This window comes from Carassius auratus, chromosome 24, assembly GCF_003368295.1.
Source record: "Carassius auratus strain Wakin chromosome 24, ASM336829v1, whole genome shotgun sequence".
NCBI classification, from domain to species: domain Eukaryota; kingdom Metazoa; phylum Chordata; class Actinopteri; order Cypriniformes; family Cyprinidae; genus Carassius; species Carassius auratus.
In genome coordinates this window covers 13,296,325-13,315,503 of record NC_039266.1, presented here as the reverse complement: position 1 = coordinate 13,315,503, position 19,179 = coordinate 13,296,325, and the positions used below count along the sequence as shown (strand labels likewise).

General features: G+C 39.4%; 1 protein-coding gene across 7 annotated transcripts in view; it reads right to left on the bottom strand.

Annotated features, from left to right (window-relative positions):
• The window catches only part of LOC113042339 (sickle tail protein-like), a 132,892-nt gene that overhangs the window by 45,354 nt on the left and 68,359 nt on the right, over nucleotides 1-19,179 (bottom strand). For 5 of the 7 annotated variants that reach the window (XM_026201123.1, XM_026201122.1, XM_026201127.1 and 2 more), the window contains exon 2: nucleotides 14,366-14,658. In XM_026201123.1, the coding sequence (XP_026056908.1) occupies nucleotides 14,366-14,658 (293 nt within the window). Of the gene's footprint in view, nucleotides 1-5,316; nucleotides 5,675-14,365; nucleotides 14,659-15,627; nucleotides 15,897-19,179 lie in introns of those variants that run through there. The other 2 variants (XM_026201124.1, XM_026201126.1) reach the window with 2 other exon arrangements.

Below are 19,179 nucleotides of genomic sequence, written 5' to 3'. Positions count from 1 at the left end.
TCATGCAGGAGCAGACACTGCTGCGGCAGTAGAGAAATACAGGAAAGGCTCCTGCAGGAACGGCTACCACTATGGCAGTAGAGAAATACAGGAAAGCCTCATGCAGGAGCAGATACTGCTGCGGCAGTAGAACAAATATAGGAAAGGCTCCTGTAGGAGCAGACACTGCTGCAGTAGTCAGAGAGAGGGATAAAGGCTCCTGCAGGAATGGACACTGCTGCGGCAGTAGAGAAATACAGAAAAGGCTCCTGAAGGAGCAGCTACTTCAGCGGCAGTAGGGAAATACAGAAAAGGATACTGCAAGAGTGGACACTGCTGTGGCAGAAGGAAAGAGAGATGGGGCTTCTGCGGGAGTGGCTACTGCTGCGGCAGTAGGGAAATAGGAAAAGGGTCCTGCTGGAGCGGACACTTCTGCGGCAGTAGATGAATAAAGGAAAAGGCTCCTGCAGGAACGGCTACTGCTAGATCAAAGATAGTGGGGTGGATGTTTCAGTTAGCTAGATGTGATAGCGAGCTCAGAGCATCTGAAGAAACTGAAGAAATCCAGGATGAACATGGCATCAAGGGTGTGGGTGGTATGAATGGAATGGTAACCTCTGTGGAGGGTGAAAATACATTTAGACAATATTTTTAAGGTTATGGGTTTCCTGATGTCTGGGCAGGTGGGATGAGCTCTTTGGATACCTTTGAGTAGGGAGGTCTGTGAATTGGGTTGAAGGTGAACCATATAAGAGTTTGTGGAAAAACAAATATTCTGCTTAGATAACCTTTAATTGAGCTGATCTGTATGTTTTTGTTGACGTTGAGGTAAGAGATGAATGAGATGATGGTGAGCATGCTGTTAGATAAGACTGGAGGGTCCAAGGAGAGACAGCTTGTAGGATAGAACTGGGGGAAGCTTCAAGGAGACGTTTCAGTGGATGGTTTATGGGAATATCAGCTCTAAATAGGGAGGGCCTGGGGTTGGGATGGTTCCACCTCTGGTGCCAACAGTCTGAACCTCTGACAAAATCTATGACCTGATGCTGCTGGCTCAGGGGATAGGGGAGGTTACAAGGCGAAAGCATTCGGGGGGATGGTTAGGGGTATGGCAGATAGAGAGAAGAAAGATAAAAAGAAGGAAGAGTGAGCATGCGAGGGGTGAGGAGGAAAGGTAGCCACTGGAACCACTTGTGGAGGCGTGCTCACGCTTGGGACAGCTCTAGAAGCAGAAAAAAGAGGGGTAAAGGCAGGGGGAATGGTTGGCATCTGGGCCTGGCCCATTAGCGGAGGCATGTACACACTTGGGATGGCTCTGGGAGAGGAAGCAGAAGAAAAGGAGGGGAAGAGAGGGGGAATGGTAGGAAAAAGGGGTAAGAAGTAGCAGATGGAAAGTCTGAGATGTGAGGGCCTGTGTTGGGCCTGTGCCTGTGCTTCACATGCTGTAGCTGCAAGCCATGGGAAGGGAGTCCTGAAGACCCTGTGCAGCCTGCACTGCTTGCAGAGGCAGCCTTACGCTAGTGTTTGCTATGGGAGCTGGAGGCCATTGAACAGAAAATTGGTTATTAGTAGCATGAGGGAGCGGAAGAGATGTGGGTATGTTTTACAAATGGAGGCAGCCTCACATTTGCTTCAGCTGCTGTGGCTGTAGTCCATGGGAAGGGGGTGTGGTTTGTGACGTGCTGAAGACTGCTAGCGGAGTCAGCCTCACGCTAACGTCTGCTACGGGAACTGGAGGCTGCTGAAAGGAAAAGAGAGGGTTAGAAGTAACAGGATGGAAATACTGAGATGTGCGGGTCTTTGTTGCAAGCGGAAGCAGCTTCATGCTCGCTTTGGCTGCTGTAGCTGTAGGCCGCGGGAAAGTGGAAGGGTTAGTGACATTTAACGGGACAAGCTGAAATGCCTGCAGTGTTGCCGACTTGATTGGGCAATTCCTCAAGCCTTGTCAACATAAAACGTTTCTGTTTTATCAGAAACATCTATTCCTCTCATTTTGGTCTGAGCGGATAAATAAAAAATGCAGTTTTCATGCTGTATTATGGACTGTAAAAATGAAGGCTTTTGAAAAATTATGAATCATGTTTAGTCATGTAAAGCATTGTAACAATAGACATGTTTATACCATTAACGTTAATTTTGCAGTTAGGTGCTATTGACTTTACCACTGTTACTAATGATATTTACTTTGCATGCCCTTCATATTACACTCCTAAAAAGATGACAGAAAATTCTATCACGATTACTGTCCTGCGGCTAGACACAAGGGCAGTTGCATTTTAGATAAAGTCTGAGAAGGAATACTGAGTGGATGAGGCTGGAAGAGCCATGGTGAAAGGTTGAGTCGCAGCGGGAAGTGATTGAGGCTTTGCTGCAGTGAGATCTGGGGTGCGGCCCAGGCTCGTTGAAGGCCTGCTGCTGCTACGACCCAGCACTCGAGGAGAGCTGGGTCTTGTGCGGGATTATGGTGGTGTCGAGTGAATGAGATAGGGGCTTTCCAAGGTCTGGCCAGAGCATGTGGCTGGTAGAGAAGAGAAGAGCAGCAGCCTCCTTGAAGCCAGGTGCTCGGCGGCCATGTCTGGTAGGGAAGGAGTGTTCATGGGGCCGGCAAATTGTGGCGGATCTTAAAAAATCCCCAGTATAGGTCTCTTCGTTGGACGGAATTTGGGTCTGTGATAAGATAGCAAAGGGAGCAAACCAAATGCTCAAAGTCGAGAGATAACAAAGGTAGAATCTAATTGGTTATTTATAGGTGTTTTCTCTTGTGCTGATTGGATAAATGGTGTAATCAATGATGAACTGGCCATGTTAATTATCTGTGAGTTCTCCTCCCGAAATGTGTTTATAAAACATCACTATGCACCCCAACTGTTTACAATATTGAGAATAATAACAAATATTTATTGAGCACCAAATTAACATATAATATTACTATATTACTGAAGAATCATGTCACACTGAAGACTGGATTAATGGCTGCTAAAAAAATATAGCTTTGCTATCACAGAAAAAAAAACTGTATAAAAATTACAGTTGCCATTGCATATGTTTGAATGGCACAATAAGAAGTTCCTTTTTGCAGATATAATTAAGAAAAGTCTTTAAATTCACTGAACAGCTCTGATTTACCAGGCGACATCAACAGTTGTGATTGGGTCACCCAAAAAGTGTAAACAGGTCCAAGTTTTTAAAACACCTGTAATTTATTTACTTACTCTAAAGTGTTATATGCAAAGTGCTACCATAATGACCCCATTCAAGAAGATACATCATTCGTTCAGTGATTTTTATTTAATAAAAGGCATCTCTCACACATCATAACAATGCATAGTTGGTTGGCTCCTCTGCACATCATGCTTAAATGAGCATCAAATCCCCATCAGAGCAGCTTACCACAGTATTTGCATGGCCCTGTGAACTTGGACCATTCATGGGAATGAAACAGCCAAACATGCAAAACTGAAACTGCTCTGACGCTTTGAACTGACAGCGTCTCCAGTGTGAGCTCATGACCCTGGAATGACCCACAACTAAACATTTTAATATATCAATTCACTCATGTCTGTTCTTGGCAGGCAACAGCAATGCTGGACAACTGGGATGGTGCCAAGCAGTTGATCTGAGACCAGCCAGGGGTAACCTCACTAAAATAAACTGCACTGAAGATCATTACGAAGAATCTCAGCATTGTAGTGCATAGGGTTATGTCGACAAGAAATCTGCGCTAATATTTTGATTCAATTAAGTGTTTCTGACACCCAGCAATTCAATATACAGGATATTTTGTGCAAATGATTATCCAGCATAATTAGAGAATGCTAGTTAGTGTTTCAAACTGGCATAAACAATGGTGTCTTGCACAACCATTAACTGGAAGAACGTATGTCTTTATAAAGAATTTAAAAATGAATCTTACACTTAAAATCAACTTTAATTTGAAAGCATATGCTAGCATTGTTGATGGTCTATCAGTTTATAAGCATTTAGTGTGTTTTGTCAAGTCAATAAAAAAATAGCATCATATTGTAATACCTTATTTAATCAACAAAGGCTCCCCACCATTTTTACAAAAATCCTAATTAACACTGGTGAAAGTAAAACACCAAGAATTTTAGACACAAATTAATAATGGTGGCAGATAATCCAATAATAAAGACTTATTTTTGCATGGGTCCACAACACAATGCTATAACCTCACAACACTTGTACTATAATGCATTATTTGTGAACTAAATAAACTGCATCACATTACTAGCTCCATATATTTGGCTCTTTTGACATAGTAAACATGCTAGGTAGCTCACCTAGTATAGGGCTGTACTTGTGATACACAGCACTGATTTTAACAGGTTTTATTCAAACATATTACATTACATGTGTGTGTGGTTCTCTGTGTGTGCGTGTCTGCCAACCATGGTAGTGTAATAATTATTCTTCATTTAAATAACCCCACATTTTCCTATATTGTCTTTGGTTTGTCAGAGGAAATTATTAACCATGTTGCTTTGATTTTCTGGTTCACAACTGGTTATTTTAAAACAGGAAATGTTTAATTATCATAAGAATTAGAATGCTTTATCAGTTACCAGTAAAATTATCACCACATATTGTTTTTCTTAGCTTAATACTGAAAATATGAGTACAGTTGTCCTGCTTTTATTCTAGTCTTTTATTTGTTAGGATCCGTTTTAATACACTTATCTAATCTTGTTATTAATGAAAAGCCTGAAAGCCTTGAAGAAACGTTTACATACACTAAAAATATACATTTTCATCTTATTTTTTTTTTATATCTTCGGTCAAGCTCCGCCCCCTTCCCATTATTTGCAAGTTTCCCTACAAACTACTACATAAACTTCTCACGCCAACAACAAACCCCGAAAGTCAGGTATTCACATCTTAAATCTTCCCACGCAAACAAGATTGCAGGAAAAACGAATAAATAAATAAAAAGCATCTCTCAAGAAGTCAATCGCTGTCTTAAATCTAGAACGGACATGAACAGTCAGCAAGTTAAAACGATGGCTAAAAGCCTCCCAAGCACTCAATACGCACCCTGAGCACACCTGGTTAGGGACAGCAGACTCCTGCTATCATTGTTTTTCTTATCCGCATCTTTTCAGCCGTGTCACACTCCAGAATGAATCGCATATCGGGTTACAGCAACAGTAACGTGCAGAAACGCAAACATGCGCGCGTCTTCACAGAACGCGCTGCTCAGAAGTTTGCGCGCAAGACTACAACTAGACAATCGCGTGATCAGCGAGTATCCAGGCTAATAGACTGAGTTTATATAAATAGATGGAAGTTTTAAAAAAGTATGAGGAACTGTTACTATACCTTATGTCACAATATGAATGCACCCTCAAAACAACTGTCCTCAGTTCCGACTCATTCTCAGTATTTCCATCATTTGGAGGAAGGCTGAATAGCTTGCCATGTCCTTTAAGTCTCTTTTCCCGGGGTAAGTACAGTTCGCTCAATGAAAGAGCCCGAGTGTGTGAGAGTGTGTGTGAGTCGCGCGCCCCTCCTCTCCGCGCTTCGCCCCAGCAGCTCTGCGCTCACCTAGTTGTAAACTGAGCCAAGTCTGTGCTTACCTCACACATTACTATGGTGACTTCAAATCCCTAGAGCTCTCCACCCAAAATACCTGGCGGATCATCACACAAATAGAAATACGTTTGAGACTTTGAATCAAAACATCAAAATAATTTTCACAGTGATTTAATATATCTACATTTTCATATGTGATTGTGTTTTGTTTATGTTTATATATCTTGTTACCATAATCAATTAAATGCACAAAATGTAAAACATCCATTATCCATATCCATTAACTACATTATTTGAACTTGACATTAACACTTAAAGTAGATTTCTTATACTTTCATTAATATTGTATTAAAGTTTGAGACAAACTTGAAATACAGAGTTTTATACAAAATATGATGCAACACTCCCTGATCTCTCCTTCTTTTGATTAAGTGTGAGGTGAAGGGCAGGTGAAGGCTTACACAGCTGAACTAAATGCTAAACTCCTCGTGTTAAGAGTGATTCAGCGCTTTCCTGCTGATAGTGTTCAGTGGTCAGCAATGAATCAGCTACAGAACGCCCATACAAAATAAAGACACGGAAACATACAGAACAGATCATGACACATTCAATTCATCATAGCCTGATTAATGCAGGACTGAACAGTTCCACCTTGAAAACAAGATATGTTTTTTTTATTATTGTTTGTGCAATTATTTTATAATAGGTCTGTGTTAAGTATTGTAAAAGCAAATGATTGACCATACAAATAAAAAGGTTAGTCAAGTGTATGGATGACTGGGCACTAAACCAATCAAAATTCCTCTCTCCCTCTCTCTCTCTCTCTGTCTGTCTTTCTCTGTGTGTAAACCCGCCTACACTGTTCCAAACTCTTACATACACATTCACATTCTGCAGCCAAGTACGTTCATTCTTGAGAAGCTGTCAATCACCTCCATTGTTCTGCTGTGTAGGTCTTTAAGAGCAGGTGAGAGGCCTTTTGTTTTCAATCAGAGTAAACACACGCAACACTCCCTCACTCACCCGCTGTGGGGAGGTGTTTGGCCTCTACCCCCACCTTTTCTCTTTAATACCCCCTGGGGCAATCCAAATAACATTCCACAGGCCCACTGAGTGGATGAGTATGGGCAAAAACAAGTGAAAAGAGAACGACAGCGCGAAAGAGAACATTTTACAGAAAGCATGTTGTTCTCACAATCTTAATATCACAAAATGATACATCTAAAAGTGTTATGTATATAAATTATCCCGTGTCGTGCTATAAATTTGTCAAATTAAAGCAGAAATGTACACACTACCAGTCAAGGAGCTTTATTTTATTTTATTTTTTTTTTAATGATTTTGAAAATCCTCTCTTATGTGCACCAAGACCAAATATTTTAAAGTACCCCATTATAGATTTTTGAAAATAACCTTTCATGCAGTGTGTAACACAGCTCTAAGTGAAAGAAAACATCCTGCAAAGTTTGAAATATGAAAGTGCACCATGTATAAAGTTATTGTCTCTAAAAAGAAAGAGTGGACTCTGAATCATTAAAACAAGTCCTTTCATGTGGACATCAACATGAAACATTAGCATATTGCCCGCCCATTTGTTGGTCTTTTCGGTTGGTCTGAATGAAAATGCAAATTCATTATTTGCCACTAGGTGCCGGTAAAAGCGGTAAAATAGCGGTTTTCCCGGTAAAACTGTACACTAAGCAGTGCTACAAATGTTGCTTTATCAGGCATTACAGACATGATGAAATGGAAATGAGAACAATTGGACCAATCACCACAGATTAGCTTCACACAATAGAGGGGTTAGGAAAAATGAAAAGTTGAGTGAATCGTTTGGGATTGGGGTTGCATGTAATAAGACAAATAGAGAAAAATATTTGACAACATTAGGGTTTACTGTATTTTTGATCAAATATTTGATTAATGTTTTTAATAAATTTTTCACAGTTAATTGTGATACTGTAAAATATAATTAGCCTACAATTCAAAATAACTCTTTTCTATTTTAATATATTCTAAAATGTAATTTAATCCTGTGATGGCAGAGCTGACTTTTCAGCAGTTGTTATTCCAGTCTTTAATGTCACATGTTCCTTCAGAAATCATTCTAATATGCTTATTTGCTGCTTATTATTATCATGTTGAAAACAGTTGTGCTTTTTCATGGAAACTGAAACGCTACCATTTAAGCTTGGAGCAAGTAAGTTAAAGCAACTCTAATGCCGTGTTTCCACCGAAATTACCCGGAACAATTGTACCAGGAACTTTTCTCCCCCAGACCTGTTGCTTTCTGTGTTTCCACCGCGGTCCAAAGTACCGATTAGGCAAATAGTCTGGGGACGTGTGCGTGTGTTTCTCAATACAAAGTACGCATCCTCTGTAGTTCAGACTTAGTGCATTCGACTCGTTAGTGTGATGTCTGCGACGACGCAAATCCAGTAATTCTGCAAACAGCAGCGTAACTTGATAGCTTCAGTCAGATCGCCTTGGCTACTGCAATTTTCCTCACTGCATATTTACAATAAAACAAAATATATAAATACCACTGCCTCCTTTCGTTTTCATTTAAACAAAATAATATCGGCAGAAATTGACTTAGTTCGGGGAAATGTGTATATATACGTTACAGTTATTAAAATGAAACAAAATCAATTAATTATATCAATTGCTTCTTTTTATATAGAAGTAGCTCCGGTAAGAATGTTCTTCCGCGGGATGTGTGCAGTTCTGTTTATTAATCGCTAGAGCGCCACCATTTATATAGTGTTGCTTTAAAAGTTACATTATATTGATCGAAAGTGAGAGCAAAGTAATCTAAATAATGATTTCCGCAAAAATAATACGTAGCAATATTAACATTGATAATAATAAAACTAGTGTTAATAACTAAGTAGGCAAGCAAATCAGAAGAATCTGTGACATTGAAGTCTTGAGTAATGACTGCCCATACCATCACAGGTATAAATTACATTTTTAAATATATTAAAATAGAAAACATTAATTTCAAATTGTAATAATATTTTACAACATTATAGTTGCTACAATATTTAATTAAATGAAAACAGCTCTGGTGATCATAAGAGTCTCCTGTAAAAAAAAAAAAAAATCCTAACTATCCCAAATCTTTGAGAAGTAGTGTACTTTAAGATCTCGTCAGTGCTAAACTTTGTCATTTTTCTTAAAGGGGGGGTGAAATGCTCGTTTTCACTCAATATCCTGTTAATCTTGAGTACCTATAGAGTAGTACTGCATCCTTCATAAATCCAAAAAGTCTTTAGTTTTATTATATTCATAAGAGAAAGATAGTCTGTACTGATTTTTCCCGGAAAAACATGACGTGACGTGTGGGCGGAGCTAAAGAATCACGAGCGCGAATAGGCTTTTGCGTTGAGAGCGTTTGGAAGCTGTGACATTACCGTGAGGGAAAACCCATCATCCAAAACAAACCATGGCTTTCAGATTCAGCCGTTTATTTATGATCCAGAAACAGATCCCAAGGCTGAAACTGAACGAAAGCAGCAGCAGCAACGACTCGCTCCGAGCGGGGCTCGAACCCGGGTCTCCGATGGGAGGGGATGCACTAACAAGGAGGCAGAGATATTTGAAGCAGTTTTACTCACCACCTGCGGTTCCAACACACGATCGTGACCCTTTTTCCTTGGGATTGCATCATCCTTAAGAAATAAACGATACACAAATCCGTCGTCAAACTGGGCCTTGTGAACAAGCATCTTCGAAATGCAGGGAACAAACAAAAACACTTGCACAACTCCGTTGATGCTCTGTAAAAATAAACTCCATCCACTGGTCCCTTAATGCTGTTTTTTTTTTTGTAATCTGTGCAGGGTTGTCTTGCCCTGGCAACCAAAAACACACTTCTTTTGTGACTTTGCGATGCTCTCGCTCTGATCAGTGAAATGTCTGTGCTCTGCCTCGCTATACGGGAGCGCGCGCTCTTCCGGCAGAAGTGCCTTAGGACCCATATAAGGAAATTCCGCTCCATCTAACGTCACACAGACCCATACTCGAAAAAAAACTTTCCGAAACTTTTGACAAACCAGAAGGAGTATTTTGGGAACAAAAATACTCCTTCAAACGTACAACTTAATTTTTGAAACTTTGTCCATGTTTAGCATGGGAATCCAACTCTTTAACAGTGTAAAAAACTCAGTATGCATGAAATAGCATTTCACCCCCCCTTTAAAGGGGGGGTGAAATGCTCGTTTACACTCAATATCCTGTTAATCTTGAGTACATATAGAGTAGTACTGCATCCTTCATAAATCCAAAAAGTCTTTAGTTTTATTATATTCATAAGAGAAAGATAGTCTTTACTGATTTTTCCCGGAAAAACACGAGCGCCTGGAGGTGTGACGTGTGGGCGGAGCTAAAGAATCACGAGCGCGAATAGGCTTTTGAGTTGAGAGCATGTGGAAGCTGTGACATTACCGTGAGGGAAAACCCATCATCCAAAACAAACCATGGCTTACAGTCAGATTCAGCCGTTTATTTATGATCCAGAATCAGATCCCAAGGCTGAAACTGAACGAGAGCAGCAGCAGCAGCAACGACTCGCTCCGAGCGGGGCTCGAACCCGGGTCTCCGATGGGAGGGGACGTACTAACAAGGAGGCAGAGATACTTGAAGCAGTTTTACTCACCGCCTGTGGTTCCAACACACGATCGTGACCCTTTTTCCTTGGGATTGCATCATCCTTAAGAAATAAACGATATGCAAATCCGTCGTCAAACTGGGCCTTGTGAACAAGCATCTTCGAAATGCAGGGAACAAACAAAAACACTTGCACAACTCCGTTGATGCTCTGTAAAAATAAACTCCATCCACTGGTCTTTAATGCTGTTTTTTCTTTGGTAATCTGTGCAGGGTTGTCTTGCCCTGGCAAACAAAAACACACTTCTTTTGTGACTTTTCGCGACGCTCTCGCTCTAATCAGTGAATGGCTCTGATCAGTGAAATGTCTGTGCTCAGCCTCGCTATACGGGAGCGCGCGCTCTTCCGGCAGAAGTGCCTTAGGACCCATATAAGGAAATTCCGCTCCATCTAACGTCACACAGACCCATACTCGAAAAAAACTTTCAGAAACTTGTGACAAACCGGAAGGAGTATTTTGGGAACAAAAATACTCCTTCAAACGTACAACTTAATTTTTGAAACTTTGTCCATGTTTAGCATGGGAATCCAACTCTTTAACAGTGTAAAAACTCAGTATGCATGAAATAGCATTTCAACCCCCCTTTAAACATTCTGACTTGAGTGTGAAACCGAACAGAAAATGGAAATTTGAGGGCATGGCCTGACAACAAAAATGTGTCATTATGATAAATGGTACCAGACTTCAGTTCTCACCTCAGGCAACAACAGCTGGGCACAAGCACTGAAAATGGATTCTTTCGGCCAAAGGGGAAAAATATAAAACAAATCTCCACCTGTCTGGACTGAAAGTTCATTCTGTTTACAACCTTTTTAAGTACTCTGGGGGCTATAGAGTATGGTTGGTTATGGTGTCGCAGTGAGAAAGAAAACTATCCAGCTTTTTAATATAAAAATAATTTAGCATATAATGAATGGAGCTAATATTATGAGTCAACAGAGAGGTGATCCCTGTGGTCATACATGAAGAATGTGCAGTGTAAGGATAGCAATGTCTCATATTCACACACTAAATATATAGTTTCATATTGCGAGATACGTCATTCACTGCAGAAACTGCTCATTGTTCTCAAGAAAGCAGACCAGATAAAACGTTTATTTTATTTTCACTACTTCTTTTCTTCACTATAAGGCCTCTGTCTAATATTTACAGCCACTAGGTAAATCAGTCCTTAAGATCCTGAACAAAGAAAACCTGTGGACAACCTTTGGCTGACCAACTGAAGATAAATAGATAACACATACACACAAGACACTGTTACAACAGTGAAATAACTTTAGTGGCTCTTACTATAATTTTGCATGGTCCAGTGCAATCATCGCAACAATTTAATGCCAGATACATAACCTGTTTTAATGTTTCCTCTAGCTACTACCTGCAGGCAATAAAACTGCTGCAGTCTCCTTAAACCATTCTCCCACTGAATGATCATATAAACATTTTTACTTCTTTTCCCGGTATTGCAACATGGCATATTTGTATTGCAATTTTATAGTTTGTATATTTTACTATATCTGTTGCAGTCATTTGACGTTTATGCTATGTTCACCTTTATGCTATATTTGACATTCAAAGACCACATTGCAAAGACTGCTGGATCTTGCAGGTTTGCATTGCACAACATCAGAAAGATCAGGCCCATTCTAACAGAGCATGCGGCACAACTTCTTGTCCAGGCCCTTGTCATTTTTAGGCTGGACTACTGCAATTCTATTCTGACCGGACTTCCATCAAGCATAATAAAACCTCTTCAAATGATTCAGAATGCAGCGGCATGACTGGTCTTCAACAAACCCAAAAGAGCCCATGTTAAACCTCTCTTTATCACCATGCGCTGGCTACCGGTTGCGGCTTGCAACAAATTCAAGACATTGACGCTTGCATATAGAAAAGCCACAGACTCAGCACCCCTCTACATCCACTCTAAACTATAAACTACATCCACTACACTATAAATCTACATCCCCTCCAGAAGTCTGAGATCCACTAATGAGCAACGCCTCAAGGTACCATCACAGAGAGGCTCAAAATCACTTTCCAGAACATTCTCATTCATCCTTCCTGGTTGGTGGAATGATCTTCCCACCATTATATGGAATGCTGAATCCCTGACAATTTTCAAGCGATAACTGAAAACTCTTCTCTTTTAAAACTACTTAGCTTCAACATAAAAAAAAAATAAAATAAAAAAAAATTCACTTTCACTTTATTACTTCTCTTTCTAGCTTGTAGTTATTTGAACAATGTTTAAAACTTGGTATTACAAGCACTTCCTGTGTCTGTTTGCGTCTTTAAGAAGAATCGCTTTATGTATCACCAAATTGTAAGTCGTTTTGGATAAAACCATCTGCAAAATGACTAAATGCAAATGTATGACCATCAGTGAGACAAACTAATGGCAGTGAATACAAAAACACATGGACACATACCAAAAAACAAACAATATATATATATATATATATATATATATATATATATATATATATATTAGGGGTGTAACGGTTCACAAAATTCACGGTTCGGTTCGATACGATACACTGATGTCACGGTTCGGTTCGGTTCGATACGTTTTAGATACAGCAAAATGTAAAAACATCTCAACTTTTCAGAATGCCGCAAGCGCACCGCGGGTCATGTGACAAGAACCAACCAATCAGCTTCATCCTTTCCCGTAACAACGTTGAGAGCTCAGCCAAGATGAAGGAACAGCTGATCATAGTTGTATATGGATTGCAATTTTGAAATAAATTCAGTAGCAGAGCTACTGCAAGCGATTTTTAGAGCTGCAAATCCATTTATCCTTCGCTGAAATTTCCGCGTCTCATGGAGAGAGCACGTCATTGTTGCTTAGCAAAGACAAACAACTCAGGAGAAAGACGCGCTTAGCGTTTTCCATGCGTTTTTAGGCACGATATGTGAACGGCCCCTAAGGCGCTCGCTCACTCAGCACGCGCTGAAGGCTCGTTGCAAAATGTCTAATGCATTTAACAGACCAGAAATATAAGATCCTAAAATAACCAACAGGTCTGGTGTTTGGGTTGGATTCCCTGTAAGCTATAGTGTCTAAATGCTGCCTGGATAGTTTGCTGCGTGCATGTTTCTCCTTTTTTTCGTCTTTTCCCAGATAGTACTGACGCATATATCCCAGATATTCCCGCTGTTTTTTTTTTGTTTTGTTTTTTTGTAATCCCGCTGGTGTACCCTGTCATGTTGCAGATGCGACATACCGTTGTTTTTTTATCCACCACTCTCTTGCCATCACCATTATAGCTTAAAGGGAATCCAAAGTGCACCCAAACACCAGACCTGTTGGTTATTGGAGGATCTTCTCATTTCTAGTCTGTTAAACGCATTGGCTATTTTGCAACGAGCCTTCAGCGCGTACTGAGTGAGCGAGCGCCTGCTGAGTAGCCTAACATAAACATATAAGATGGTGTTTTTTTCTTCTTCGGGAGTGTCAGGGGCGTTGCCTGTTACGTTGTTTGGGTTATTGGGCTACCTTGTTGAACGCATATCATTATATTTCTTTCTCTCTCTTTTTTTTTTTTTCAAATATAATTAATTACTCCAACGAACCGTTCGGTATACATAATGCGTACCGCGTACCGAACCGAAAGCGTCGTACCGAACGGTTCAATACGAATACGCGTATCGTTACACCCCTAATATATATATATATATATATATATATATATATATATATATATATATATATATATATATATATATATATATATGCTTACATTTATATACCAGGTCCTAGAAAACATTTTTATAATTTAGAAAAGACCCCCTATAAAATCTGACTATATATATATATATATATATATATATATATATATATATATATATATAAAAGAAAAAATTAGAAATTTAATTTGACTGCCAACAGTCAGATTTTTTCTTGATTATAAATGGAAGTTAGAGTGGGCGTTTTTATAAGCCTTCAAGTTTCTGAAGGAAGTATTGCATAGTGGCTATAATGATACTCCACTATTATAAAGAAATTTAGTCCAGGGCTGTCATTCAGCTTTGTTTATGATGCCACATACACTTATTTCCACAAATATGCTTCATATCTGTAGTTCAAATAGATGGACAGATTCTGGACTTCTGGAGCTGACACTGGTACAGCAGATAGTATTGACAGTGAGTGGTCTTCACCTGTTCTCGGAGTCTCTCCTGATGGCCCATGATGGCAGAGGCATGGTGTGGGTACTTCTGCTTCAGATGTTCCAAAAAGGCCTCTCGTTTTTTATCCATATCTGAGGGCTGCATGGCCAGGATCTCCTGTGAGCTGCGCGGTCCGCCCACCGTGTGTCTTCGTGGAGCCCCTGCACGGCTGGATTTGGCCTCACAGCGGCTACCTGGGCTGTTAGCAGAAACAACCTGATGTTTACGGGCCAGGTGCTCAGCGTCTTCGCTGGAAGTCACCTTTAGATTTCCCTTCAGAGGTTCTAGGGAAAAAAGACAGAGATGCAAGAGAATATGGTAAGAGAAAAGTGGGAAATTTTGAGAATGTTTCCTTGTGGACCGTTTTTGCACTGGTTATCACGAAAATCAATACATGTGCACACACACACATACACAAACGCTAAATATACTTTTACAGATGTCAGACAGATGATTCTCAGATGGAGCTGTCAGGACAAGATTTATTAAATAAAGATGTCAGGTTGATCATCCTCAAGCTAAAGTTTCCAAAGGCTGAAAGAAGCAAACATGTCCTAACAAAGCTAGCAGAGCGTTAGCGCTGAATGCTTACTTGTATCAAATGTGACACAAACACACACACCCACAAGACACGCACATCAAAATATAATTTGAAACAGTAGATACAATCTCTTAGAAGTGAATAAAACTGAATGCTAAAGTAAGACAAAAACATTCTGTCATATTTAGTTAGTGTCATGAGTGCTAAAAGAATTAGCAAAAGTGCTGAGCAGAAAAATACTCTGTCAGCAATACCTCTCGAATGTTTTGCCCTCCGGTGTGAAGCTGGCACACAGATGTTTGTCCCTTACATGGGCATTTTTTCCTCAATAACGAGTTGAGATATTGCCCAATTTGGGATTCGTTGTTTACTTCACATATAAGGTGAGAAACAGTAGGCTAACATTCACTTTCACACAATTTTCTGTTGTTTACCGTAGATGCTCATTAAAAGGTCAATAAATCTTACGACGTGTAAGAGTGTAAGGATGAGAAATCCTGAAACCTATCCTCCTCCCCTGTAGACTTAAGGTCACAGGACAGCAATCTATCAGGCCTATTTATAACTGCTAAGCTTACACACGTACTTGTACACACAATCTCAAAGTAAGTCAACAAGAAAATCAAGAAATCCGGTTTTATTTTGCAAACATTCAACACTGTCCTTGCAACCTTGTTTTATCACATCTACATCAGCGTCACGGAGCCCTTACCTTCCCCAGGCGGGTCTGTCCTATTCTCTTCTCCAAGTTCTGCCATGTCCTCCAATATTATGACCCTACATACACTGGATTTAAGAGTCTGTCTGTAGAGAGCAGCTGTTGGCCAGATTCCACGGTCTCTCACATGAATGAAAGACGCTTTAGCAGTTTACTTTAATGGAATCTGGATTACTCTCGACTCTTGTGATCAACTCTAGAAACATGCCAATTGAAAACACCCCGCTGCATCCTGAGTGAGTATGTGTGTGCATGTGTGTGCCTTCATTCCCAGACCTAAAAAGGTGACAGTGACGTTAGTGTTCCCATGTTAAGCTTAGTTAGGGGCCCTCGCCAACAGGTGCTAGATACACACTTCCTTTCTCCTTCTCTCCTTTGCATTTTTATCACATTTTTCCCATTATATTTTAAGCTTTTTATTTTTGCTTCATGTATTGGCAGTCCACATGCAGTACAATTTTATTTTATTTTCCAAAAAAAAGACCAGTGAAAGGAAGAGTTTAACATTTAACCCTTTAGAAAATAGTGTCGGGAAGTTAAATCAAATGTTATATGATGTATTATGTGTTTTGTATGAGGTTTTTTCCTCAAGTAAAACAGTATAACAGTACAATCCACTGAATGTACTTAATTTTTTATCCAACACATCCTCTATTTCATCACTGTCAAAAAACTTAATATGGCACTAAACTGACTCGGGTCGGTAGACATTAAATAAAAACAATGAAATAAAATATATTAACAAAGCTGCAATTGTTGGTTAGTAGTCATCAATAAATGAATCGATCACATATTTCTTATAAATCAAATACATTTTTTTAACCTTTTTTCTTAAAAAGAACTTTGCTAACAGTGTAAAGTTACAGTCAGTAGATTTTTCAGTAGATGTTTTAAAAACTGATACATTTAATGCTATAATAACTGTATTATATACAAAAGTTTGTCTGACATTTCTTATAATTCTTTATGTAAAGAAAACTAGATTTACTTTAAAAACATAATGAGTTGTACTTATGCACCATATAGTAAGTGCTTCCTGTTGCAAATACTATGTTTGGTCAAACCTTTTTTCCTGATACAGTGTGTCTAATGTGAAGTGATTGTGAGAGAACTGTAATCCTTCAACAGCTGAATGTGTGCGGCTGCTCCACAGTTTCATGACAAGTAGATTATTCAATGAAGGGTATTTTAAAATGTTTCAAATATCTCCTATAATCCTATTCAAGTCATTGTCATTACATCAAAGAGGCATAAGAATATTTATGTCTGTGTGTGGATGCTTGCAGTGTGTAGTTCAGTTCAGCTCAGACAGAGGAAAAGTAATGCATAACACATGGAAAGGAAAGAACCTCTTGTGCACTCTTGGATGTCTTGTATTGTTGTTTTTGCTAACTAAACAATATTCCTCATGTCAGGGTATAGATGACATGTTTTATTTGACATGCCTATGAGAAACAGAAGTACAGTTCGTTCAAGAGGTTGTACGTCTGTCCATTTTGCATTGTTTTTTCACCCAACAAAATACTGAAAATGTATGTTTCTAAAATATCCAGTGCAAAGAATTTCAATTTTAGTCTTCAATTACTGTGTAAATAAAAAGACTGGGAGATGTTTCTCCAGGTTATATGTCAACTATGTTATCATCATATATTCCCCTTTATACAGAAATAAATCATTTCACATTGCTAGCATGTTTTAGAATCTTGATAGGCATTGTTAGCATGTCGCTAGCAAAGTATTGCTATATTAAATTTTAACATACTAAAATCTTAATATGTGAAATTTAGAGCAAGTTTTGATGAAAAATGTTTGGCACTTGGAGTCCCATTTGTCCATGTAAGTCTAAGGGAATTTTGGCCTATTTGGAAGTCCGCTACTGGAATTTCATGAGCTGGATCAGTTAGAAAAGATACAGCAGCAGTCATGCAAACACAAATGTTTGTGCCAAGTTTGGTTGATCTAGCTTGAAAGTTTTAAGAAGCATCAGAATAAGAAGTGTCAGAAGAAAATGTATCCGCCACAATGCGTTTCTCTAAGACTAAGGCATGTTATTTGTCTAAATTGAATTTTTTATCGTACAAATGTATGTTAAAAACATTATTTAATAGAATGAAATTCCAATGCATTACAAATGTACCACTGAGGACATTAAACAAACTCTTTTAGTCATCCTTCTGTTTCAAAAACCAAGCAAACCTATCAACTCGATTAAAATCAACCAGTTATTACAAGCCCAAATACCAAATACCTAAATGACCAAATGTTCCATGATAAAACATAATACCAACTGTACAGTCAGTCATGATGATCATCAGCACCTCTCATATCTGCAAAAGCACCAGTGACCTTCTGCAAGATGTTGATTAGGCTCTTCCTCATCACACATGTTCCCCATTGCTTACTTTCCCCCAAACCACAAGTCTAAACAGCACAGTTCTCATCCACCAAACCACACAATCTTCCTTTTCCGATTTAAAAAATCTCACACTGAACAATGCTGAGGAAGTACAACCACATCCCTCACTCTTTCCCCTGTAAAAACACTTTTTATTTCCATTCCAGTCTTCTTCACCTCCTTTAACTAGCAATTCCTGGTCACGGGACACAATGGACTGACACTGAGCTGCACCAAACAGGGCAAGAAGAGGTGTGTGTTTGGGTGTGTGTGTGTGTATCCCGGTTCGTTTGGGGTCAGCGGTGTAGAGTTTTGCTCAGTAATGGATTTATGGAGGAATGTGAATCTGTGTGCTACCACTCATAAACTTTCATCTCCCCTCTCTAAAAACAATGTACTTCTCTATCTTTCTGGTTGGACAGAGATCTTTTGTGTGGCTGGGGATATTGTGTTACTGCAGACAGTGTCTGACTAAGGGATGATAGTCTCATTTAATAAGATAAGTGAACCTTACACACATGATTTTACTCACAAAACTGAATTCTCCTCAATATGATCATCCTACTATTCATGTCCAAAAAGCATGTTTAATAAGCTAAAACCAAGCTCATTTTGACTTGTAAAAGTTTTTGGGACTGTTAAGGAAACATGATCGGAAACAATCATTATCGTTTCAGTTCAATTTGGCTAATTGCGCGCACACACCTGTAATAAGCCCATTTACATATCCTCCAAACCCTGAGGCATTTTGGGTTGATGGATTCCAACTGTCAATCACTGTCACTTTTAAGGCTGAGCTTCAGGGTTTGGGCGGCAAGAAGAACTCCTCATCTTCATCATCATTTTATACTTGAATAATTAACTTTAATCTGATTATGAAAGCATAAAACATACAATAACATGATACGGGTGTGACACTATGCGCCTTTTCCCCTGATCCCAATGCTGGGTGGCACGTTCAGCCAATGAGACTGATAAAGACAATACAAAGAATAGAAGGGGCCTCCAGGCAGAATCTGTTTGTATCTCCTTCATCAACTTGTAATCCAGATTAAATCTGACTCGATCTGTTCCAACAAGTTCCCACAGATGATCTCGTTCCCTCAGCCAGCAGAAAGCCCACGGCAGAAGACGCTGACAAAGTCCCAGAG